The 27,236-nt window shown below is 41.0% G+C and overlaps 1 protein-coding gene across 6 annotated transcripts in view; it reads right to left on the minus strand.

Annotated features, from left to right (window-relative positions):
- DPF1 (double PHD fingers 1) overlaps window positions 1-27,236 on the minus strand; it is a 185,186-nt gene that overhangs the window by 15,986 nt on the left and 141,964 nt on the right. For 4 of the 6 annotated variants that reach the window (XM_068250829.1, XM_068250827.1, XM_068250832.1 and 1 more), the window contains 2 exons: window positions 15,820-15,870; window positions 3,450-3,569 (listed from right to left, as the gene is read on the minus strand). In XM_068250829.1, the coding sequence (XP_068106930.1) occupies window positions 3,450-3,569; window positions 15,820-15,870 (171 nt within the window). The remainder of the gene's footprint in view (window positions 1-3,449; window positions 3,570-15,819; window positions 15,871-27,236) is intronic. The other 2 variants (XM_068250831.1, XM_068250828.1) reach the window with 1 other exon arrangement.

A 27,236-nucleotide genomic window follows, 5' to 3' on the forward strand; every position in this document is an offset into this window, starting at 1 on the left:
CTGCAAAACATGTACTGTTGGTGGGCCTTGAGGACAGGGTTGTGGAACTCTGTTATAAGACACAGGTCAATACCAGTTGACTACCAGGCAACTGGTATTGTTTTAAGGAAATAAATAGGGCAGCCTCCATATGGGTCTAGCCTCGGGTTCCTTACAACGGATCACGTGTGCTAACTCACAGACTGTAAGGCTGGACAGTTGCACATTTGAGAGTGTAAAGCAGGGGTGGCAAAACTTTTTAGTCCAAGGGCCATATTGCTGTTCTTGAGAGTGCTAGGGGGCCAAACTAGGGAAATTAAACACATTTTTTTTGCTGATTGCCTTTAGGCAAAAGCTGTAGTAAACTGGGGGGGACATGTAATTCAGACACAGGCTATTGCCAGAGGTCAAAATTACCACTTTTTTTTAGTAAAATGCATGCAGCGCTAGCGCCAAAACAACAGCGCCAAAAACGGCTGCCTTACTCCTAGCTAACTGAATATTGTGTAGTACAACCATTGGGGGTAGCCAATGCAAACAAGCAATTCCTGTATCTCAGCCTCAACAAGTAGTATTGCCAACTTTTTCTGAGCAAACTGCTCCAGCTATGTAAGACTTCAAGGGTTCCTTCTGTGAACTGCATGTTGCTACAGAACATCTGTTCTGTTCACAGATATTACATAACGTTTAGATCAGGGTATAGAGAAGGCCACTTCACACTGGTCTAATGTTCTCAGGCAGTACATTTCTCTCCAGAATGTCTTTATGGTCCTGAGATTTTTCCCACACAGACTCAAGGCACCCCATACCAGATGCAGCAAAGCAGCCCCAAAACATTATCAAGCCCCTTCCATGTTGTATGGGGGCTCATTTTTTTCATCTGTGAGCACTGTGCTGTTGTGCTCTGCAAAAAAGTTCAGATTTTGTCTCATCTGTAGAAAAGGACATTCTCTCCTCAGCATTGTGATTTGCCAAAGTGCATTTTACCTAATTCCGGGCAGGTTGTTACATTGCAATTTATCTTGCTCCACAAAGAGTGCTACTCCCCTCGGCGGAATCAGAAGGTTAATGATTGACATCTGACAACTAATTACGGTAATTAAACAGCTATCGGGTAATTAATCATTAGTCTTCTGAATCTGATTAGACACATGCCAATTTCTAGCTTAGCCCAGGTGAATTCCACTTCCTGTGGAGCTAAAAGCTGCACCAGAGTCAGAATATGTGACTACAGCTCTACTTCCCGGTCTTCTTCCAGTAAGCATAGGGTCACTCAGAATAGAATGGATGGTGTCATCAGACATTAATAGACCTCGGAGTTCAGCCAGTATCTCTATGGAAGTTGCCTTTGTCTACCATCCTCACTGTTCTTCTATGCATTCTGGAGTCTTCCTGCAGCCGCACCAAGTGAGGTTGGCTACAGTTCCAGAAATCTTATAATGAACCCAAGGTGTGAGTGATATGGAAGCTGCCATATTTATTTTCCTTAAAACAATAATAGTTGCCTGGCAGGCCTTCTGATCTTCTGGTATCAGTCGTGTCTGAGTCACAGCCTTGAAACAAGCATGTGGCTAATCCCGTCAGACGTCAGTCAAACGTCTGATCTGAATGCTTGTTCAGGGTCTCTGGATAAAAGTACTAGAGGTGGAGGATCAGCAGGACAGCCAAGCAATGTGAATTGTTTGACAGGAAATAAATATACCAACCTCCATCTCCCTCTCACCTTGGGTTCCCTTTAATTTTCTCTAATAATGTTTATAACTATTGGTATAGGATCATCAAGGTTCTTGGAGATGGCGGTGAAGCCTTTGCCTATAACAGGCTTGTCCATCATTTTTTCATTCTGATCTCCCCAGAAATCTCTCTCTTTGCTTTCTCTGGTCCATGTCCAGTGTGAGACACTTGCTGACACCAAACCGCAAAATGACTGCTTTTCTCCATCAATGTAGACTGAATAACTTACGAAGGCACCAGGCTGACTTTGTTATGACAAGCAGATGCTCTACTAATTTTACCTGAGAAAGCGGGTATGCCTCGCGAAACACATAACAGTGGAGTTAATGTTGTTGTCACCTTTTTTTTCTGAATAAAGAACCAGCTTTGAAAATAGACACTGAGTGTCCAACTACCTGAGGTTAGTCCACCACTGCCTTCTTTTTAAACGTTTTTAACACATTGTATCCTATTTTGGCACCTCTGTTTCATTTACATCAATATCTACTGTTGTCCACCCCTGGTGGAGTGGTGAATCCCCGAACACTTTCCAGCTACAGAGTGACAGGGTTGTGATTAGCCTTTAGCCTTTGTGGTAACCTACATTTGTGAGAATTACTCTTACTCAAACAATTTATAGTTTACTTTACCACAACATACTATACCGTATTGATTAAGGGCCCGTTTCCACTATCGCGGTTTCCGCTGCGAATCCGCAGAGTTTCCCCGCAGGCAAATTGCGCTGGGAAACTCTGCCATAGGGTATAACGGCGCCGCCGGCCGAATCGCTTGCGGTAGCGATTCGGCCGGAACCCCCCCGCAGAATTTGCAGTGGAGGCTGCGATTCCCATAGCCGTGCATGGCACGGCTGATAGGATTCGCCTGTGATCCTGCCCACCCGCTCAGTGGCGGCGTGCGTCTGCGAGCCGCACGCCGCACAAGTGGAAACGAGCCCTTAGATTAAATAACTGGCAGCACAATTTGAAACACGTGTAATATTAATTAATGTAAGCAGCTAGTTTGAAAAATCACTTCAATCCGGTTGTTTCTAATCTTTTTCAGTGGTATCACGTATGTGTCTAGGCAATTTCAGATTGTCTGCTTTACTCTACTCTGTGACATATGAAAAACATACAGGTAAACATGGAATACTTACTTGTCTTCTAATAACTTTTTGGGAGGCACAAAGCAGATAAGCAGTTTTAGTGAAGTTCCATTGTGTTTTTTTAAACATGGCATGTTCTATATGTGGTGCAGCAACACTTTGCGTTCTATATTGCCACGTTCGGAAATCCACAAATACTCTGTAACTGTGGTACAAACACGCCACAGTTCAAGCAAAAGAATTGCACACCTCTATGTAAAGGCTGGCGCTGTACCCAGTAGGAGTCAAATATTCCAAAGAAAGGTGACCATAAAAGCAATTAGGAACTGTGTGTTTATTGTGAAATAGCAGGAATATCTGACCATTAGGGCCAACAATTGTTTTGGGTCCTGAGCAGAGTCCTTTTTTGTGAAGGCACAGGTCAGATTATCATACAATAATCTCTGTTGTGCCTTGATAAGTGGCCCCAAAATGATAGTTGGCCCTAACAGTCAGATGGTATGATACTCCTGCAATGGAACAATAAATCACCATTTCTGATTGCTTCTGTGCGGACCTTTCTTTGCATTATTTTGATACAAACACAACACAGCTGTGGCATGAACGTAAAGCATGTGCACAGGCCCTAAATATGACTTCTGTCAAAACTTACCAGAACGTCCACAGTCCGCACAGGAAATTAAGTCCTCCGGGCAACCTGTCTTCTTGGCTCCACCTAGGCAGAAATCACAGTAGCCATTGGCAATGACTGAGCCATCAGGAGCCTTTTTAACTGAAAAACAGGAAAAAGAAAGGGTGATTTAAGGTTCTATACAGTGTTTTATTTATTGAGTTCAGCACAAAAAAAAAACCCTTACGTAGTCTTAATGCAATAAATGTGAAATTTTACATGTGAATATTTTATCTATACCATTGGCAGCCAGAAGGTGGCATTAAATGGCAATGACTTTAGAGGAACTCAGTTTATACTGTACATAGTTCAGCTGCTATTGGACCACACCATTTCACATAACAATAGACCGTCTCATAATCCCTCCGCAAAATAAATGTCATAAATTCCCGTTTGCATCAACCTAACTGCAGCAGAGGAGAAAACTGAGAAAAAGGGTCTGCAACCTGTATCACCATATGTATTAATTTGTAATTTCAAAATGTAATACATGAAAGAGTATAAAACAAACCACAAAGAAATCAGGTGCAACTAAACCCGGTACAACCTCCAAAGTCAAACGAACATACAGCATATAAACAAGAGAAGGGAGGAGAGCACATGCACTAGTGCAAACAATGCAACTTTTATTCCATTACTCCAGTATGGTACTGGCTGAAGAGGGAGGCTGCCAGTGCAGAGGGGTCAACAGCTGTTTGGCGTTACACTAAATGTTAGTATAACACGAAACAGCTGTCGACCTCTCCGCACAGGCAGCCTCCTTCTTCAATTTACGTGACTTATTCAGCTATTACCATTCTGGAGTTTTAACTGTAATGGAATGAAGAGTATAAAACACCTTGTAAACCTTTTAATTCTCCTAAAAAGAAAACCCTACGGTTCACGGTGAGACATTATGTATAAAGTCTTATAATGCTGCTTATCGCACTGCAATAATGTCTATGCATAGTTTACAGTGCGGCGTTACGGTGTAATGTGTTGTGCTATGGTAACGCACTGCATGCAGTGAATTACCTATTAACGCACACGTTAACAGGTACAGGGAAGCATACTTTTGACTGTCTGCATGATTCACTGTATCTATTGCATGTGACATACAGTAATGTGGCTATAAAGTGCGGAACAACTTTTTTTTGTTGTGTTCCTGTTGAACAGGAAACACGATGCAATGTCCAACTGTAAACTTAGCCTCAAGCTCATAAAAAAACAAAAAAAAATAAAAACAGATCCCTTTGAAAGAAGAACACTGTGGAATTTTCCTGGATTGGGCACTAAGAATACAATTTGTAATTGGAATGATTGAAAGGAGCAGGAGAGACCATTTAGTGTTTTGTCAAAAGAGATTACCAAAAAATATAATCAAATACTGACTATACAGGTAACAGAAATAGGGGATTTTTTTTTTTATTTTTCATGTTAAATAAATAGTGTGCAGGTTTATTTTGGAAAAGAATAATGTAATTATGTACAGTGAATGATCAAGGCCAATCAGAAATCACCTTTGTTCCGAGGGTTTGGATATCACAGCTCTACTGATTGATGCCCATCTAGAGCTCTTGACTGTAATGAGGTGCAGTTAACATTGCCGTGTGGAAACCTTTCATTCATTTCTTGGCCTGCTGAGCCTCAGCTTAGAGAGTTTCACGCAGTATAGATTTCTCTGGGTTCGCTGCATGAGCCTGGCTGCTTTCCAAGATCTGTTAGTTTGGCCTCAGCTGTGTTTATTGAACAGGGTTACCTGTGACCACTGTGGTCGCTAGATTAGCTGATCTGTTTGTCTTTCGGACCTTTAGGATGACCACAGACGGGCATGCCTTACAGGGATCCTGACCAAGTCTGTCTAATCGCTGCCATATTTTTAATTCGCCTACAATATACTGCATTTTGTGTTCCTGTACTAATTCCTGACCTACTTCGCAGTAACACGACTAGTGTTACATTTTATGGGGCTGTTTTATCTTTCACAAGACCTGCAAAGGATCTGATCTGCAGACAAATTAAAGGACAATGCCACAAGCTGAATTTTTCAGGGTTTTTTGAAGTTCTCAGATTCTGGACGCCTTCTGTCTTACGTCATCTTATTGCTATTTGTGCCATTTGCTGGCACAGATCCCCCTGACTTCCTTTTCCAGTGAGAGACAGGAATTCAAGGCCTCTAAAACAGAGTTAAATGGTGGTTGCAGCAAATGGTCTGATGTTAAATAAAAGTACATTGAAAACCACCTTGTGGAATTTGAAAATACTGTATGTATTATTAATTAATCCAGTATTATTAATCCAGCTCTGCGTAATATGTTGGCGCTTTATAAATAAAATAAATAATAATAATAATAATCCTGAAAGGTTTGCTTTTTAAGGCCCACAGCAGTGAAATTCTACCTCTATAAAAAGATTCATTTACAGTGGGATGCGAAAGTTTGGGCAACCTTGTTAATCGTTATGATTTTCCTGTATAAATAAATTGTTGATTGTTACGATAAAAATGTCAGTTAAATATATCATATAGGAGACACACACAGTGATATTTGAGAAGTGAAATGAAGTTTATTGGATTTACAGAAAGTGTGCAATAATTGTTTAAACTTTTGCAGAAATGACAGCCTCTAAACGCTTCCTGTAGTTTCCAATGAGAGTCTGGATTCTGGCTGAAGGTATTTTGGACCATTCCTCTTTACAAAACATCTCTAGTTCATTCAGGTTTGATGGCTTCTAAGCATGAACAGCTCTCTTTAACTCGCACCTCAGATTTTCAATTATATTCAGGTCTGGGTAGTGAGATGGCCATTCCAGAACGTTGTACTTGTTCCTCTGCATGAATGCCTTAGTGGATTTTGAGCAGTGTTTAGGGTCATTATCTTGTTGAAAGATCCAGCCTTGGCGCAGCTTCAGCTTTGTCACTGATTCCTGGACATTGGTCTCCAGAATTTGCTGACATTGGCCTCAATTCACAGAGCTTTATCAAACACTTTATCAAACGTTTGATAATTTTCCTCATGGGTAAAATCTAATTTTGACTTCACTAAGGTGTTATAGATTTATTGATCATTTCATCGATAAAACATTAGATAAATCTATAACACCTTAGTGAATTCAAAATTAGATTTTACCCATGAGGAAAATTATCAAACGTTTGATAAAGTGTTTGATAAAGCTCTGTGAATTGAGGCCATTGAGTGTAATCCATGTGTCTCTCAACTTTGACAAGATTCCAGGTCCCTGCACTGGCCACACAGCCCAACAGCATGATGGAACCACCACATTTTACTATAGGTAGCACATGTTTTACTTGGAATGCTGTGTTGTTTTTCCCCCATGCATAACTCTCCTTGTTATGCCTAAATAACTCAATTTTAGTTTCATCAGTCCACAGCACCTTATTCCAAAATGAAGCTGGCTTGTCCAAAAGGTCTTTAGCATACCTCAAGCGGCTCTATTTGTGCTGTGGGCGGAGAAAAGGCTTCCTCTGCATCACTCTCGCATACAGCATCTCCTTGTGTAAAGTGCGCTGAATGGATGAACAATGCACAGTGACTCCATCTGCAGCAAGATGATGTTGTAGGTCTTTGGTGCTGGTCTGTGGGTTGACTCTGACTGTTCTCACCATTTGTCGCTTCTGTTTATCCGAGATTTTTCTTAGTCTGCCATTTCGAGTCTTAACTTAAACTATGCCTGTGGTCTTCCATTTCCTCAATATGTTCCTAACTGTGGAAACAGACAGCTGAAATCTCTAAAACAGCTTTCTGTATCCTTCCCCTAAACCAGGATGGTGAACAATCTTTGTCTTCAGGTCATTTGAGAGTTGTTTTGAGACCCCCATGTTGCTACTCTTCAGAGAAAATTAAAAGAGGAGGGAAACGTACAATTAACACCCTTAAATACTCTTTCTCATAATTGGATTCACCTGTGTATGTAGATCAGGGGTCACTGAGCTTCCCAAGCCAATCTGAGTTCCAATAATTTGTTCTAAAGATTTTGGAATCAATACAATGACAACAGTGCCCACATGTATGCACCTGTCTAATTTTATTTAAACAATTATTGCACACTTTCTGTAAATGCAATAAACTTCATTTCACTTCTCAAATATCACTGTGTGTGTCTCCTATATGACATATTTAACTGACATTTTTTATCGTAACAACCAACGATTTATACAGGAAAATGATGACAATTAACAAGTTTGCCCAAACGTTTGCATCCCACTGTAACTGCAGCAAATAAGAGTCCTGTATGATAGTTGTTGTTGTTTTTTTTAATTTGCTCTAACATTGGCCACAATTCACTAAGATCATGCTGGTAATAAAAAGGCAGGTGAAAACGTATCACCACACATCGACCGTGTAGTTGATTCACTAAAGCAGCTTGCTTTATTAACATGTAGTGATACATTTTCATAGTGAGAGTGTCATCTTATCACTCCAGTCTTTAGTTTATCACCTCTGTAGTTATTCTTAAATGCAGTAGGTAAGGAGGGGAGGAGCACAGGCAGGATGTAGCTCCGCCCCACCTGCTGTCTCCTCTGTCAGCATGATTACAGCTAACCTGCAGGTGCTGTGTATGCCAGTCAGGGAAGGAGAGAGAGGGAGAGAGAGAGAGAGAGACTCTGTGCCTGTTTGTGTCAGTAGTAAATTGCAAATTTTCGCATACAGGTACAATGCAGAAAAAATACTCACATGTATGCGAAAATTTGCATTCCATGGAAATTACTCCATTGACGTTCATTAGTTTCTATTTCAATGCAAAAAATTGCATGGCAAATTTGTATGTTAGTGGAAACAAGAGAGGGACATCAAGCTTATGTACACACACACGCACGCACGCGCGCACGCACGCACGCACACACACACACACACACACACACACTCACACACACACTCACGCTCTCTCTCCTTCCCTGGCTGGCATACAAAGCACCTGCAGGCTAGCTATAATCATGCTGACAAAAAAAAAAATCAATTCTGTCTAAATAGGAATCATGTGAACATTAACCGATTCCTTTACAATTGACTGATATTTTCTATACTGCTCCTGTTAATTCTGGCAGACATCGTCCAATTTCCATCGACCGAGCAGAATGGCATAAACAATTCTCAGCCAATCCAATAAAATGATTGAATCAAATGGTCGATCCATTTGATTCAATCATTTTATTGGATTAACAACTCTGTATTTCGTGTATTGGTGTATATCATTGTCTGTATAATTTTGTATCCCATGTTTGTTTCTTACATTGTACAATGCCACTGAATATTTTGACGCTTTATTAAGCAATAATAATAGTTAACAACCCAAATATGAAGAGACTAATATAATGTATTTACTTATTACAATAATTATTATAATTATTATAATACACAGTCATAAATAAGAGTTTAGGAATGAGGCAGGGAAAAAGAGGTGAAGGCAGACACAAAGATAGCTGATAAGGATTTAAAAAGCCCATATCAATATTGATATTAGAAGGTGGATCCATGTCGGCAGTCCTGATGACAGATTAGGAGCTGTCAGATATTAAGAAGTGACAATTCTTTTTTTTTTCCTACAGAAAATAAGGATTTTATTTAAAGTGGATCCAAGGTGAACTTTTACTCATTGCATAATTGTGTTCCTTTCCTATTGTTTATAGGGCATTCCTCAAGCCAAATACTTTTTTGTTTTAATACTCTAATTCCCTATAAAAACGAAACAAGCCACGCCCACAGGATTTCAGAGAGCCAAGGTACTTACAGACAGTAGCAAGGGCTCATGGGAGCTCAGTCTAGGCAGGAGGAGGGGGAGGTATTACTAGCTAGAGATTTCAAAGGCAGAGGGGAGGAGGGAGGAGGAGGGGGATTGGTTTTTTTTGCTCAAGATGCAGATAAGCCTGCCTCTGTGTAATGCTTACAAACAACATGGCTGCTGTCATTGTATCACTGGAAGAAATCATCCTATTCTATTAAAGCTGTTTGCAGCTAGATTTGCTGTGTAAACTATATAAACTTTAGATAAGATATATAGACAAGTTAGTTCGTTTTTCATCTCAGATCCGCTTTAACTGCTATTACATAGAGGTAGCAGAATGTCATGTTTTTCACTATAGTAGGCCTTTAAAAGACAACTAAAGTGAGAGGAATATGGAGGCTGATATATTTATTTCCTTTTAAACAATACAAGTTGCCTGGCATCCTGCTGATTTTTCATGCATCAGCAGTGTCTGAATCACACCCAAAACAAGCATACAGCTAATCCAGTCAGACTTCAGTCAAACATGTGATCTGCATGCTTGTTCATGGTCTATGGCTAAGAGTATAGGTGCCCATACAGCAGGCGGTCAATGGCCAGATCGAGTATGAGACAGATCTCTCTGATTGAATCTGATTAGAGATGGATCTGTTGCCTGCCCATACACCGCAGACCATTTTGTGATAGATTTCTACATTAAATATCTCCAAAAATCGTCCTAGCGGTAACCGCCTCCTGCCTGTTGGACCCCCAAGTATGGAAATGTCACCCTCTCCGCTCCCTAAAGTCTCACCTATCCACTGGTGCGATTCCTAGCCTCCTTGCTCATCAATACCATGTCAGCCTTTACCGCGAGTGCCTGTAGCACATGGCACCAGGCCAGCACGTATGTCACGTTAGGCACAAAGGCAGACACGGCGGTGATGGCAGAGGAGACTAGAAATCGCGCTTGCAGACAGGTGAGAGTTTAAAACACTGCATGGGGGGTGGGGGTGTTGAATGGGACAGCAGCCAAGGGTCAGTTGGGTTCATTAGTTGTCACAATATTGGACGCCATTACCAGGGCGCACACAATTTAGCACTTGCAACCAAGGTTTTCCAGCAAGCCCAATGCTTTCCACCGACTTTGGCTTGAAAACAACTGAATCTTTGATCAGGCAGATATGTTGCGGCACCGATTTTCCTCCGATTCGATCATTTTTTACGGTCGATCGGCCCACAAAACGAATAGATTTATTTCCACCTTTAGAAGTAGAGAATCAGCTACAGTGTTCTCCCCAGCAATCTTTTTCAGCCAGGTGGTATGAAAAAGTAGTCGGATGGCATGAAAAAGTAGCTGGGTGGGGCGTGATGAGAGAATGCAGGGCCGGTGCTTCTGTGCACAACTCTGCTTACAGCATAGGAGGAAGTGAGCCGATAACAGCCGGGGGTGCCCACCAAAACTAGCTGGGTGAAACACTCGGCTAAAAGAACCTGGGGAGAACACTGAGCTAGACAGACAAGCAAATTTGCATTTGTAAAAATTAAATAAATATGGTCACCTCCATATCGCCCTCTCTTCAGGTTCCCTTTAAGACACTAAACTATCCCCCATGCCTTATCCCTCTCTCTTCAGGTTCTCCTTTAAGACACTTAACTAACCCCCATGCCTCATCTTTCTGCTGAAGGGAAGTATGTAAACAAAAGCACATCTAGAAAGGGAAAGGAAGAGAAGCGTGCTCTGACCTGCTGTTGCCATAGAGATTATCATAAGAGATTACAATTTCCAGATTAATAATAAAACAACAAAACTATACATAAATCATCAGAATATAGATTGGGCTCAATTCAGAAATACTACTGCATGCTGTAAAAAAAATACTCTTTGAAGTGACAAAATGTTTAATAAAATAAGTCTGCTACCACATGGAAAACTAAAATTATCCATTATGCGGTAAATTACCAACTTGTGAGGTAAATAAACCAATTGTGAGGTAAATAAAGTACCTCATATTTGTTAATTCACAAAGAATAGAGCAGTAAGGGCCCATTTCCACTAGCGCGGAAACCGGGGCAAATCCAAAGAGTTTCCCGCAGGCAACTAGGTAGGCGTTCACAAGTCAGAAATTCCCTGCATTTGGACTATAAGACGCAGTAACTTTTTTCCCACACTTTTTGGGGAGAAAAAGTGAGTCTTACAGTCCAACTATAGTAGCTATTAATATAGTAACTGCTGCATTGATCCTTAACAATCATTTCAGGTGACAAATCATTTCATACTGAATGATTAGGTCAGTGGCTGGAAAGTGAGCACAGCAGTGATCTTTGCAGGTGACATAGCACTGGACAGCCTGTAGTGTACCGCTTGTGGGGTGACTGTCAGTTGTCACACTGCCACTGAAGAGGTGACCATACTTCTCCTCACAGGCAGATTTTAATATTGGCTCTAAAGCGATACTCCGGGTCAAGCGATTTACAGTAAGGTAGAATTAAACACTTCTGACTGTTGATGGAGCAACTTGATAATCCAGAATGTCCAATATAATATATAACAGTATATAGAACAATCTCATTTATAGAAATTCCTCTATATTAAGGGGGCCACACACCATGCATTAAAATGATCTGATTTTATAGCTATTCGATAAAATTGATTGGTTGTACAAAAAATAAAAAACTTTTTTTTTTTTAATTTGTTTGAAAAAATCTGAACGGATTTCCCGTTTTTTTCGATATAAGTTGATCGGAAGGGGTGAATTTTTCTCATCAGTTTTTATGAAAATTAGATGGTGTAGGGTAGATTGTCTATTTCTTAATGTATACACTCAAGCAATTTTTTCAGAGTTTTCAATCATTTTTTTCATAATTGGGGAAAAATTTAACACACGTATGTGGTACATTGGTCAGAGTTTTTAAATGTTACAATCAATAAAAAAATTTTGATTGTAATTCTTGAATTGAAAAGAAATTAAAAAAACTGTATGGTGTGGGACCACCTTTAGATAGACCTTTTAATGGATCAAATTTAAAATTCCAAACAGAAAAGAGAGCGCATGAACAAAACGAAAAAACAAAAAACAACCCTCGTAGATGACATTAACAATTACAATGGTGCTACATAAGTAACAGCATCATTGGTTGAAACATCTGACAAATGATTGTAACTCACTGCAAAGGTGGCCACACATGTTACAATTTTTCTGTTTGTCTTTACTGCAATTTGATGAACATGATTGATTGTTCAAAAAAAATTTTTTTTTTTTTTTTATTTAAGAAATCTTATCTAATTTCCTTTTTTCCGATTTTCTGAGATTAGAATAGTCTACAACACAAGGAAGGTCCGCACCAATTCGCCGTGAATCCTCTTTATTATTAGGACATATCCAAATTTAAAACATCAAATCTCAAGCTGACATGTTTCGGGCCTACTGGTCCTTAAAGAGGAGCTGTTAGGTATAGGGTCTCAGAGAAAATAAACACATATATCAGTAGCTAAAGATTGGCTGTACTTACATTACATATGCATTTCACTGTCCACGTTTGTACTTCACAGAATTTGTATATAGTATATGCAGAGATAGATGCTCCTGACAGCTCATGGCAGGCTCCATGTTTTTCTGTCAAATGTGTCGTCATGTCCTGCCTGCTTCCTGATCACAGATAAGCTCTTACTTGAACAACACAGTGTGCAGTGAATATTAATGAGCCATGTGGCTAGGAACAATAGCTGACTCCTGCAGTGTACTCTGCCCCGGAGATTTATCAGTGCTACGCGCTGGACTGAGTTACAAGCTGCTGAAACGTCTCATTAGCAGCCGAGGGGAGGGCCCCAGAATGCTTTGCAGTATAGTATGCGGCTTGCGTCCTCTAAGGCCCGGTTCACACTTGCGGTGGCCCTCCGGAATCGCCGTGCCGGAGCCGCACCGCTTGCAGAACGGACGGAACGGACGCACGGCATAGCAATGAAAGCCTATGCGTCCGTTCACATGCGTCCGTTCTGCCGGACCGGATCCGGGCCGGATCCGGACTCCGGCCTCCGTTCCAACATGCGCTATTTTTTCATCCGGGTCCTCCGGCAGCCGTATCCGGGGCGGAGCCGGACTGCACCATCCGGCCAATACAAACCAATGGGAACCGGAGAGCGCACAACACACTGGCTGAGAAATCCGGATGTTCTACCCCACTTCCTATGGGGATTGTTGCGGCGATATTGGATGGGGACACATGGGCAAGCATTTTGGAGTGGAGCAGCACAGCTGGATCCGGATCCGGAGATGTTGGCAGCATGTCGGAGGTGGAGGTGAGTGCTAAACAGCAGAGGGCCTGATTCCACAGGTCCCCCTTCTGCTGACCTCCCAGACCCCAACATTTTTTTTGTTTTTAACGTAACTTTTGCCAAACGGATCCGGATCGCATCCTGATGGACACCTGATGCAACCTGACCGGATCCGGATCGGATCCGGATCAGAACCGTACGGTTTCAATCCGGATCCGGTCCGGATCCGGTCAGGTCATCCGGTCCGTTTGGCAAACAACCGCTAATGTGAACCGGGCCTTAGGTCTAACAGCTTTTCTGATAAGAACACATCAAAGGTAAAAGAGATTTTTATCTTCAATAATGCCTTTATGGCTTCCTTCTAAACTGTTTAACACAGGAGAATAGAGGTTTAAATTAGCTTCTGCAGCCTGACAGTTACTCTTTAATCATAGCTTAATCAGCTATGATTAAGGACCAGTAGGCCCGAAACATGTCAGCTTGAGATTTGATGTTTTAAATTTGGATATGTCCTAATAATAAAGAGGATTCACGGCGAATTGGTGCGGACCTTCCTTGTGTTAAAGGGTTCCTGAGGTCTTGCTAACCTGGTACAGCACAATTCTCCGTTGGTGGGGTAGAGCGGTGTTCTCCTTCACAAACTTCATTAGAATAGTCTAGTTTAGTAATAGATTGTCGAATTGAATTCAACCTGCATAAATTGTATGTAGCTATTCAGTAGATAGAAAAATGCATTCATTGTTTGTATAAACAACAAAAAGTATATGAATTATGAAAAGGTGTATGTATCTAAAAAAAAAAAAAAAAAAAAAAAAAAGATGGAAATAGACTGATGTGTAAAGTGAAATTATATATGGAAACGTGATTGTTCGGTAGAGCAATGAAAAAAAGTAACGTTAAAAAAAGTGTGTTGCCGTAAGCTTAAAATAGCCATGTGAAGTTCAGTGGTAATTGTGATGCAAAACAGAGAATGATGATATGAGATATTGATAGATGTATAGAGATGTTAAATTTGAAAAATCCATATTAAAAAAAGACATATTAAAAATCAAAAAGATCAAAAGTTGATTATTAAGTGAAATGTCTTTCAATCCAGCCAACATTTTCATCATATACAATATTTTTTTGATGACATTTTCTCGAACACACGGGTGTGTGGTACCTTGAACACAGATCGGTTTTGTTGAATCAAAAAGAAAACTATAACGAGTATGGCCACTGCCTAAATGAAAACTCCCTTTTTAGCTCCACTTTACATGAACTGGTTCATAAAAGCTTTGGAAAGGTGCGCAGAGCACTTCTATCCGTTTATCCAGGCTGTTTTCAGGCATTTGTAAGGCTCGGTTCACACTGGCACCAATGGAAAACTGATCCGTGTTAAACTGATCTGTGGAACCAATCAGTTCTTGTTTTGTTTTTTGTAATAAAACTGTTTATTGATAGTTTTCAAAAATAAACATTAAGACACAATAAGTACAAAGGATGAACAGATCAGTTTTTAAAGGCATCAGTTGTCCTTTCATGACTCTCCATAGTGTTTTAAACCAAGCATTTTAAGACCTGAAAATGCCCGATTACGAACGTGTAATGGGGATATCTGGCTGCATTTGCACAAGTTTCTCTTTGTTTTAATGTGCATAATCGCATCATGCTGTGTCTACTTCGGGGCCTTAAAACGTGGTGCCCCAAAACGCCTCTCTTGTACACTGAAACATTGTCCTTAATGGAGATTTCACACAAAGATTTTTCAGGGCCGTAAAATTCTAAAGCTGGCCACTAACGGTCCAATTTCTAGCGAAAAATCGTTAGAGCAATCAGAAATTCTGATCGGATTGGTTGTAAATAATCTCCATTGGTGGACACAATCGATTATGAACAAGTGAAAAAAATGTCGCCCGAATGAATTTTCGTCAAACGAAAATTTGGATTTTCTTGGTGGCCGTGATAGATAGGAAGCAACGATTGGTTAGTTGATGGTGTAGTGAACGATTTTTTGTCCAATCAGAATTTCTGATCGCTCGAACGATTTTTCGCTAGAAATTGGACCATTAGTGGCCAGCTTAAGTTTTCTGTGAAACCACCTGTGTAAACTAGGCCTCATCCTCCATGCTGTGCTAACCATAGAAACAGAGAGGAGCTGGTTATTATGGGTAAGAAGAATCATCAGAAGAACCAATGAGTTTCATGCAAAGAGAGTAGGAAAGGAAGTGATGCTCATAGCAAGCAATTACAATCCACTCATCTATATTTCTAGAGAAAGTTAGTGCCAGACTGTCAGGAGTAATACTTCAGCCTTTTCTCCAGTGTTAATAAACGAGGTCTATTAAGGCACAGGAAAAAGAAAATCAATGTTCATAAGGCCAGTAACCTCCTCACCTGTATGTCGAGGCTGCATCTCAGGCACCCAGTTCAGCTCCTTATAGAAATCTAAGGGGTGGGGTGGAAGAAAGAAATTAGAACTGCAGTGGTTAGATAGTGGGGCACACAAGGGGTTAAGTGGGAGGTGTGGTTATTTTAGGGAAGTAGAGAGGGAGGGAGGGGGGGGGGGGAATTGTCATCACCCAAACTGATAACCTACCCCTGTCACTCCTCTGTTTCCATAGCAACTGTCTGCATTCGAGGGGCCGCCAAAAACATGCAGCATGGATTTAATATATCTCTGCCTGATTTATTGTTTCAATTAGAGAAACAGACGTAGAAATGGGGGATGGGAGGCAATATGCTTATACACAGACCAGAGCTGCCTATCTCACGCCAGAGTTTTCATGTGGAGGGCTCAGTGCAGGCCTGCCTCCCTATGCTAGGCGCTCTGCAGAGGATGCAGAGGCCGTAACTGTTCATCTAACACACAGAACCAAAGGTCCTCCTAATATAAAGCAAGTTTGGAGCGACCGCAGCGATATACACAGGCTGATTTATGAAAGTTCTCTTTGGTTGGAGATAATCAAAGAATATACACGATCCTGTAAACGTAGCCTCGATTTCTTGACAATTTTCTGCGTTTAATAGGCAAAAGTTTGCAATCCTCACCTCGACAATATCAGACCATACTAGAGATTGCTAAAAAGTTGGTGAATATGGGCTGTTTTCCACTGAGAAACATGCTGAGATTTAATCACTTACCTCGCAATTTCTACAACAGTGATTGCAACGCCGCTGCAATCCAAAGGATGTATGGGCATGATTGCAGGGCGTTTGTATTTGTCACTTACGTTTTGGTAGAAAAAGCAGGCAGGAAAATATTTGAAATGACGAATTGTGGGAAAATTGCATAGCCTCGTGGTTAGTATGCAATATTCTTGCACTCCTATACTTTGTATAGAAGGGCAGTCGTCGATCCGGGAAAATTGCGCCTCAAATGCAGACCAATAACGGAAACATCCCGGCGTGGTTTTCATCAATTTAAAGTATATCTAGAACTTTGCGATCCAATCGTAATTCAGTGGAAAAAAAAGCCCTTGGACCGGGGGACCCACTACTGGAGCTTTGCGTAATTGCAAATTGCCCGCACTTTACTACATCACGGAAGTGCTGTGCTTTCCCAGAGGGATTCTGATTGGATACTCTAGCCAGTGATGTAATTGCTCCGGGATCACTACCACACTGCTGCAAGCCGCGTCTTGTGATTGCACCGCGATCAGCAAGCACTGCTAGTGGGTCCCAGCCCATATTATATACTTTTAATACTGTATAAGCATTTGTGTGTGTTGATTTATTGTCAGTTATGTAACCAAATGTGATATTTTATTGGTCTGTGAGCACTAAGAAGCCAATTTACTCTCACATTCATGTTTAGGTAAATATACATCTTCTTGATAAAACAGAAGGTGTCTGCAAATATTCAACTTTATGTGCGCAAAAAGGAACTTCTGTGATGCATTACTGCTGAATATAGACATCATTCCTTTATGTCCCTAGAAGCCAAACACACACCCAGAGCTATCAATGCTGAATATACAGTAGATATCATTCCTTTATGTCCCAAGAAGCCAAACACACACCCAGAGCTGCTGGTGTGCAGAGTGCCTACAGCCACTTCATTAGACTCATACTAATCTAACTTGCAGGCAGCTGTTTTCAGACTTTCTGGTCCTCATCAGCGCAAGCCATGGATTAATATAAATCTATCATGTAGGACTTGAGCAGCCAGTGTCACAGAGTATTAAGTAAACCTTATGAGGACCGATGAGTAACAGCTGCAATCATTTTATTATTAGCATGGCTCTGTAAATGAATAGGATATGCACACACTGCACTCCAGCAGTTCTGGATGTATACAGCACTAGTGCCCTGTACACTGATCACTGTGGAATAGTGGTTTCACCATTTGTGGTGTGGGGAGTGTTCGTATTTTCTATATCTATATTTTATATCTAGCCCTTTAGCTAACGTTCTATTCACATTTTTGCAGATATACATATTTTCTGGTCAATAGTGGGTAAGATTAAGAATAATATACTTTGTATTGGCCATTATACCCCGACATGTGCATAGATCTCTAATGGTATGTATGTGACTTATAGGGTATATATTGTATATTTTTTAACAGATGTTTGTATACAATGTGCCTCTGAGGAAGCGGCCTTTGGCAGTGAAACACGTGTCAGGCAGTCTTTTTATGTGAATTGGAACTCTGAAATTGTATCCATACGCTTCGTCCGCAATTTTGAAGATAGTGCATTTGAAGAATAAATAGAGAAACTGTTCATGTAAAGCCCCGCGTTTCTTGTTTTGGTGGAATGGTTCTGGATGTGAGTTTGACTTCAGGGACTTAAAAGAAGAAGAATGATTTGCATATTCAACAGCATGGGAAATCTTTCTTGCTCACATAAAGCTAAATAATTGCAAATACCTTCTGTTTAAGAAAGCAAATTCCTATTTAGCGTATTTTTAATTTGTTTTTTGGGTTTGTTTGTTTTTCCAGTAAGTGGGTTTTTGGTTGCTTTTTGTCCTTTTGTGGTTCTGCTCCAGTGGTCTAAACACTTTATTTTTTATGTATCTTAAGATCATTCATTTATATACCAAAATCAAGTTCAGCCTGAGTATTGCAATGTAGTGGAGAGTAACACTTCATTTCATGTATATCATATGTATACCACACTTACTATCTAACTTATTCTATAATAATTAAAAGGAGAAACATTTATTTATTGTTTATTGAGAAGCATTTATTTCCAATGAAGTCAGAAAAGGAAACAGAAAGATGAGGTCTCTCTGAGTCTTGTCGATTTTGCTCAGGTCTTCTGTCGTTTACAACAATCAGCTATAAAAGACGAGCATAACACAATCATGGAACTGGTGGAACATTCGAGTGATGAGACACTGGGAAGTCTAAGATCTGTAATATAAATTTAGAGTGAGGCCAAACACCCCTGATCATACGTTGGCTAATGGACACCGAATTTAGGCCCTTAGAAAGAAGATCACACGGACCCCAGCTACAGCTGAAGAAACCCTCACAACACCTTTATTCTTCTGGGCTCAGAGCGGTGGTCATTTTCAGGATCTCTGTGATGGAGAAGAAGGCAGTTCGCTTGTTGTACTGGTTGGTAGAATATATCAAGGTCTTTAAAGTACCCCGGAATTGGAGCCATTACAAATTTTATTGAAACCCATGGTGGGCCTCCAACATGCCATTGATGGTGATGGTAATTAGATCTTCATTGATAAGGCTAGCTGCATCAGTGTTGTACTGCAATGCATGGCTCAGAAAGTTGTAGCAGTTTACATTCTGGCTAAAATCATATCCTGTATTCTGCAGCACTTTCTTGTGATGGTTGCTATTAGCTCAGTAGGGGTTGGCTTGCTTATAATTTCATGCAAGCAAAATTCCAGAAATGGAGAAGACAGGCACCCCAGACACTCCAAGCACCTGGTGGTATAATCCACGAAGCTGACAGATGGTAAGTGGCCAGTTTTGTCTGACGGCATAGATGGTCTCACTGATGTTTCAGAAAAGCATCCCCACTTAAGGGAGATCCCCCAGGGGAGGCTGTTGTCAAATCCAGAAATCAGAAATCCAAAAGAGAAGTCTTTATCCAAAGCCCAGTGTCTTATCCATTCAAGCAATCCAGGCTGTTGTTAAATACGAATCAGAAATCCAAAAGAGAAGTCTTTATCCGAAGCCCAGTGTCTTATCCAGTCAGCAATCAAGGCTGTGGTCAAATACGAATCAGAAATCCAAAAGAGTGGTCTTTATTTGAAGCCAAGTGTCGTAACCAATCAAGCAATCAATAATCAGAGATTTATTAAAGCTACAAATTGATTTCTTGATTTATTTATATTTTTTGTGTGTGCACAAATCTGCAGCAGCCATGTACAACAAACGTCAGTTTAAGCATAGATTAGTATCAGTCAGTGGTTGTCCACAGAAAGTTGGAAGTAGTTATAGAAAGGGCCCATTTCCACTGAGTGCAAATTCGCATTTCGAAAATTTGCATGAGTAATGTGTTATGTGTATCTTATTGAAATCCTTAACCACTTAAGGACCGCAGTCTTAAACCACCCTAGTGACCATGCTATTTTTTACAAAATAGGCCACTGCAGCTTTAAGGGCTCTCTGCAGGGCCGTACAATTCAGCACACAAGTGATTCCCCTCCCTTTTCTGCCCACCAACAAAGCTTTGTGTTGGTGGGCTCTGATCCCTGCCAGCATGTTTATTTATTTATTTATTTGTATTTTTTTAAATAAATATTGCACATTTTTTATTATTTTCTTATAACCCCGCCCCCTCCCCCCGCTAGCCAATGACAGCGATCGACTGTCATAGGCTTCAGCCTATGACAGCGGATCTCTCCTGTGTGTCTCAGGGGGACAGCCGTGTCACATGGATGTCCCCTGTACAGCGCTGCCGAAGATCGCAGCACTGTACTATGTAAATAGACGCCGGTTTCGCCATCTAACAGTTTCCTAGCGGCAATCGCCGCTGGGAGGCTGATGACAGAGTGGAGCTCCGTCATTTAAGCAGGGATGCAATTTCTGCAATCTCCTCCCATTGGACTTACACCGATTGTCGTGGAGTGGTCCTGGGGCTGCCACCGTGTTCACACCAATCGGTGTGGATCGGTCGGCAAAAGGTTAAAAGAAAAAATTGGCCAGCTTGTTGCAGATTTATGCACCACACATCTGTTTCCCATGTAATTATTGTCAATTACACTAGACACATTAAAAATGTGCATACAAATTTGCATTAAATATTCTGAAAATTTGCATATGGAAAAAGCATGAGAACAGTAATATCCTTGTGGAAATGGGCCCTAACATGTCTTGTAAAAAACTCACACGTAAATCTGTCTTCCAGAACAATCACAGACAAGTGTTCCAGGTGACAATTATTGACTATGGATACCAGGCTTAACCAAACAGGCAGACTGGATGCTGGAATATTGTGGGGAACAAATTTATCATGGTGAAACATTATAGTTTTACCAGGAAGATGATATTCTCATGCATATTAATACATTTGCTTTAAAAAACTACAAACAGGAAAAATGGAGTCTTTAGTTAGTAAAGTATACCTGAACTGAGAGGACGATGGAGGCTGCCATGTTTGTCTCTCTTTAGAAAATGCCAGTAGCCTGGTTGTCGAGCTGATCTTTTGGCTTCACTAATGTCTGAGGCATGCAGCCAGGGGAGTCAGGGCACCTGATCTGTATTCTTGTTCTGTAGCAGTAACACTTTAACCCCCCTGTCAGTCCGATTATTTCCGGATTGTAGAGTCTAGCGGTGCAATTTTTTCACAAGCTTTTAGAACCTAAAACCAGGAAAAAAAATCACACCGTATAGAGATCTGCAGGGGACCCTGCACTTACCTCCCTAGGATCCAGCGCTGCAATTCTTCCTCCATCCTCTGGATGGTGCTGTACTCCTATAGTGAGATGGCTGTCTGACGTCATGACGACAAACCGCAATCTCAACTGAGGGATCCAGAGCCTCTGAGGAACGGAAGAAGAATGACTGCCAGCGTCTGGATGGGAGGTCAGCTGAAATGTCACCATGCTGCCGCTGTCTCCCTATACCTCTTGGCGGCTACCCCGAGTCAGGTTTGGGGTTACCGTTCCTTGCTTCTTTTTTCCACCCTGAGCCTGAGTCGGGGTTACCGCCAAGGAGGTAAAGTATGAAAAGCAGAGGATCATCACAGCATCCATACAGTAGCGGGCAGCTATGATTCCAAACATGCTGCCATTTCCTATTTCTTGTTTTTATTGAGTTTCCAGCATACAAGAAATAATGATACAATTACTATAGTTGAAGCAATAGTAGAAGATTTAACATTGTATTACATGCTGCCATTTTTGTTGTTGTTTTTCCATGTCAGTATTTTTTTCAGCCATTGCCATGGAGATGGAGCACCTGATCGATCTGCTCACTCGTTTATAGTCAAAAATGTGTTCATTAGGCATGGGATCAGCATGACAGTCAAGGAACTAGGATTTTATCAAAAGAAAAATGTAGAGAGTTCTGTATACTGCTTTGTAGAATGTTGTGCCTATGTAAATGTTGGAAATAAATAAATCTATTTTTCTTAAGCATATGCTTCCTTTCAGATTGCAAAAATACACATGCAAATTGTTCATAACATTCCAGCTCTGCAGATTTACGGTATTTGCCTGGCATTGTGTCTCTGGCGCAAGGCTCTCTCTCTTTCATAATGCGGATATTTGTAGAGCAGTAAGTGAAGGGGAAAGAGAGAGGAAGCTATTGGGAAGATATTTGGAGAGGGTAGAAAGATGTGGAGGGAGAGAGAGGAGGGGCAGAAGTAGAGAAGGCAAGAGAGAGGTGGGGAGGGTAGCAATTGAGATAGAGGAAGCAAAAGCAATGAAAGACAGAGATGGTAATACAAATAGATGAGGAAAAAAGAGGGAGATTGGGGAGAAAGAAGTAGGGTCAGACACCTTACACACTGCTCAGTTGCGGTGCAATTATTCTTCAATCGCACTGCAATGTAGCCAAAAGGTTGCATTGAACCTAACAGTGCTGTCCGCCCATAGCGTGAGGCTTACAGTGCCATTCAAGTATGCCTCACTTACAATGAAAAAACACAAAAATCCAGGCACATCGCCCGAAGTTACGACATTTAAATTGATTATTATGGAGGTGCTAAAGGGGGTGTGGCCAGCAAAATGGCAAAGTCAGTTTACTCTTCGCACACTCGCATGCAAATGTTCATACAAATGCATTCACAGAAATCAATCATCCAGGAACATCTGCTATCCCTACAGCTAAGTTAAAAGCCGGGGTCTTGGTACAAAAAATACATTTCCTGGCATAGCCACCTCCACCTCGCAGAGGTACCCCAGTATTTGTAGGTGTCATATCGAGAAAAATTCTTAAAACGTCATGTTTATTTTCAGCGGTTATATAGCATATACAGACCAGCACAACGTTTCGGGCGTCAGGCCCTGTGTCAAGTGCTTAAAGAGACTCTGAAGCCTCCTAAAATTGCACTTTTTATTTAACATTTCTCTTCAGCAGTATAACCCAAGCTAATCTGCTGCATCCCCGCAGCAGATCGCTGCATTTAAAACCCCCCAAATCCCCTGGGCTAAATGTGGGGAGCGCTTCCTTGTAGAGGCAGAGCTTAGCGCTGTTGCTCTGCCTCTGCTTGCGTCAATCCCCGCCTCTCCCCGCCCCTCTCAGTCTTCTTTCACGAAGAGGGGCGGGAAGAGGCGGCGATCAGTGTTGATTGATGCTAATGGAGGCAGAGCTACAGCGCTAAGCTCTGCCTCCCGGGCAGCAAAATCCACGACTTTGATAGTCGTGGATTTTTGCCCCGGTATTTGGGGGTTTTAAATGCAGCGATCTGCTGCGGGAATGTGGCGTTTTAGCTTGGGTTATACTGATGAAAAGAAATGTTAAATAAAAAGTGCAATTTTAGGAGGCTTCAGAGTCTCTTTAAGCACTGGTGCTGGTCTGTGTATGCTATATAACCGCTGAAAATAAACCTGAAGATTTGAAGATTTTTTCTCAATATGATTGGTTGAGTCCAGATTGGTATTGCATAGAATGGACTTACTTTTTGAGGCTTGATGGATCCTCATTCCGATCTGTGACTCCCAGTGGGAAAAGGGTTGAACCTGCTTTGTGTGTGTCGATATAACTCTGGACCTGTAACATGCATAGTGCAGACATGCAAGCATTCATTGCATCAAACTTCTAAAGATTAGGAGCGCATATGCTGACATTCTCTCTTGGGACAGATAGCGCATCAAAGAGATCCCCCAAGGGAGCTAACAAAATATATCCATGTGCAACATGCACGCACCAGTATAAGCTGTATGCATACTGACAATGGTCACAGATAAGGTCAGGAGGGAGTTCACTAATCTTTAGGACATCTACAAAGAATGTTATTTTGTACCAAAACCCCGGCTTTTAACTTAGCAGTACAGATAGCAGTGGTTACTGGATAATTGATTTCTGTAAATGCATTTGTATGAACATTTGCATGTAAGTGTGTGAAGGGTTACCTGACTTTGTCACTTCCAATGAAAATGCGCACGTGGTCCTGCTAATGCGCTACACCGAGTGCTTTACTGCGCCAGCGCCCAGCGGCAAATATACATTTAATAAAACATGTACTGAACATAAATAAAATTCATATTCAGTTGGTCAGTGTGCACGGTCCAACAAATAAAATATTTAAATATGAATGTGAGATTGGAGATTAGAAAAAAAAAACACAGGGACAATCTGGGCAGTACATTGTGTAAACTATACCACAGACAGTAAACACAGTGAATTAATACTCACAATGGTGGGTTGCTATTCAGGCAACCACTAGTAAGAACATGTGGGGAAGTACTGTCCCCACTCGGCCTATGAACTTCAAGTCTGGTCGCGGTTCTCAAAAAGTTGAATTTTAACATTTTAAAAAGAAAAGAACACGAGAGGCGTCCATAAAATCAAAATACACGATAGGAGTCAAAAAATTGACAACCCGTTTTACGACCAACAGCTGCTGACCTGATGAAGCAGGTGTTGGCTGTGAAACGCGTTGTCAAATTTTTTGTGCACAATAAAAGTCTGAATCTTGGGTTCAGTGAATCTTTTAAGGTAAGCTGAGACTTACCATTTATTTTATATTGTTACTGACTACAGGTGTGTATTTTGATTTTATGGGTGCCTCTCAATTTCTTCTTTGAATGAGAGAGTAATTTGGCTTCTTGGTGTACACAGATCATTAAAACATCACATTTAATATGAATATTGAAACTGACAATATATCCTCACAGACAAAAACAAATATAAATAAAAAATAACCCTTTCAGAAAACAAAATCACACCAAAAATGCGTGAGTATAAAAACAAGGCTGCAAAAAAAAAAAAAAAAAAAAAAATATCGACAGCTGGGCTTAAATTATCACTATGTAATTGGGGACTACAGTTCACCTAAAGTTACCAGAATGGTACCACGAATCAGCTCAACAAGTCCATAAAAACACAAATACCGTCCAAGACATGAGATGTAGATGCCAGTAGCCTGAAAGTCCCAAGGAAAATGCTGTGAATAATGTTCCTTACAGCCACACCAACTGTGTCATCCACGTAAAAAAAATCATGTGGATTGCCGCAGGAGCTGTCTCTCACCACCCATCATCAACCATCGGCACTAATGATACTGCGCTCTGATCGCCATGTATCACCCTAATGTGCTCCTGTGCTGGGCGGGCATGTAAGTGCTGTTGAGACAGATATATCAAAGTATGCGTGCTGAATGGTGGTGATGACCCACAGTGTAATGGACACTTTCCAGACCAGACCAATGCAAACATGGGAGCAATGCGTAGGTAAAGGCAAGTGAGATGTGGTGACCATAACCGCATTGTGCCAGAAAAGAACCACTGGCAGTAGGCATGGACAATTAGTTACCTCCCTTGATAGGTGTGCACACCGTAAAGTCACCAATGTCCTCAACGATGAGGTGCTTGGTCTCCACTGGCAGAGAGCTGAACTGGTATGCAGATGTACAATAAGGCCGGGTCTACTGCCACTCCTCCATGTTTCATGGACCTTATCTGCTTCTTGTGGCAAACATTCTTTGAAAGTCCCTTTCAATAAAGTATTTATACTTCCCGCAGTGGGCGGCTCACAGCGTGGGTGGTGTCCACCTCATCACCACAGCATGAGCCTTGCCCACCGCCAGAACACACATACAGTAGAGGAAGAGCCCCACAATGGGGAGGAATAATTCAGAAAAAGATATATTTGTTTCCTAACACCATAAAGGATAACAATGAATCACTCATATAATACAATAGACCCAAAACCAAGAACCAATGTTAATGAATAGCATACTTTTCCTTTAACACTTATGAAAGCATGCTAAGAATCTCCTAAGTCAGGGTAAACTATAAACCGTGTTAGCACATTTTTTATGCTTCAGCATTTTTGGTGCAATTTTCTTTTTCTAAGGGATACAGTAAATCTATGCTGTCCTTACTATCCTTTCAGCCACCGTCCCTATGGTCTTATTGGACTGAGGTGAAAGCCTCGTACATATGCAGGACGGGTCCTGGCTGAGAGGACCCACCGCTAATAAAAATCTAGCTTGTCTACAGCCGACCCCGACCTCCAGTCCCTTGCAAATCAACTCGGCGGAACACTGGCCAAGGGCATTGTTCTCTCACTTGCCCTGCCCACTCTGCTGTCCCTCCTCCCCCTGTAAAGCCTGGGTTCCACCCTGTTGCCTAAGTCTCTGCCAGGCGACAGTCCTGGTACCTGTGTATAAGGCTGAAAATCTTTGCCACCTACTAGGTAGTTCTAGGTTAGGCTATGTTTGCAGAATTGCATATGTTCTCCCATAATCTGTTGCCTCCTAATATTTTGTATTCCACAGAAGCCTAAATGGTCCTCTTAAATCAAAGTAAAGTGTTCCATCTAAGGAATAGGGATGGTCAATGAGAGGCATATCATTTTGAGTTGATGCAGCATTATGCAAGTTTTGTATGCAAATGTATGCAGCTTGAAAATAAATTTGCATAAAAAAATTGCATAATCCTACATCAACTCAAAATTATTTGCAACTCATTGCCCATCCCTACTAAGGAATACTAAAAATATGACTGCCGCCATTTAACATGAAAATATTGATACAATATTTTTTTCCCAGAACATATCACCTTCTAATGCAATACCAATGAGATATGCTTAAATTGGTGTGCAGCAGATATGAGATTACCCCTTGGAAATATTTATAAATACCACCAAGTATCATGACACAAAGTCACATGTAACCAATATAATCATACATAATATAATAACAAGGTTTATTTAGGACATATAAAAAAATAGAAAGATTAAAAAACAGTTAAAAAGGTCAAAGGTTGCCATTCATGTCTCAATCAATATATGAATGGAACACTCCCATCACAATCCCATACTAACAAATGTACAAAACCAATACACTGATGTAGATTGTTATAAAAAGGTTGCTGTGCAGTATGCAGCACTCCATACATAAACACCAAACACTGTTCAAAATACAATACATGTGTCTAAAAAGAACTCATTTAACAATAAATACTGTAGGTAGGAAAGTTCATAATACAAGCAAAAAAACTGCCAAGTGCAGGGACTAATTGTAGCCTGGTGACTAGCTATGTAGCTATGAGACGGGTGATGCGGGCATACGGTGCTGGGGTGGTTCTGGGGGTCTCAAGACCTTTTTAACTGTTTTGAATTGTTCTTCATTTTTGGATCCATTTAAAATCACCTTTACTATATGATTACATCAGTTATATGTGACTTTCTGTGATAATGGACGGTATTTATAGATCTTTCTTTTGTTTGA

This window comes from Hyperolius riggenbachi, chromosome 8 (assembly GCF_040937935.1).
Source record: "Hyperolius riggenbachi isolate aHypRig1 chromosome 8, aHypRig1.pri, whole genome shotgun sequence".
Classification (NCBI taxonomy): Eukaryota; Metazoa; Chordata; class Amphibia; order Anura; family Hyperoliidae; genus Hyperolius; species Hyperolius riggenbachi.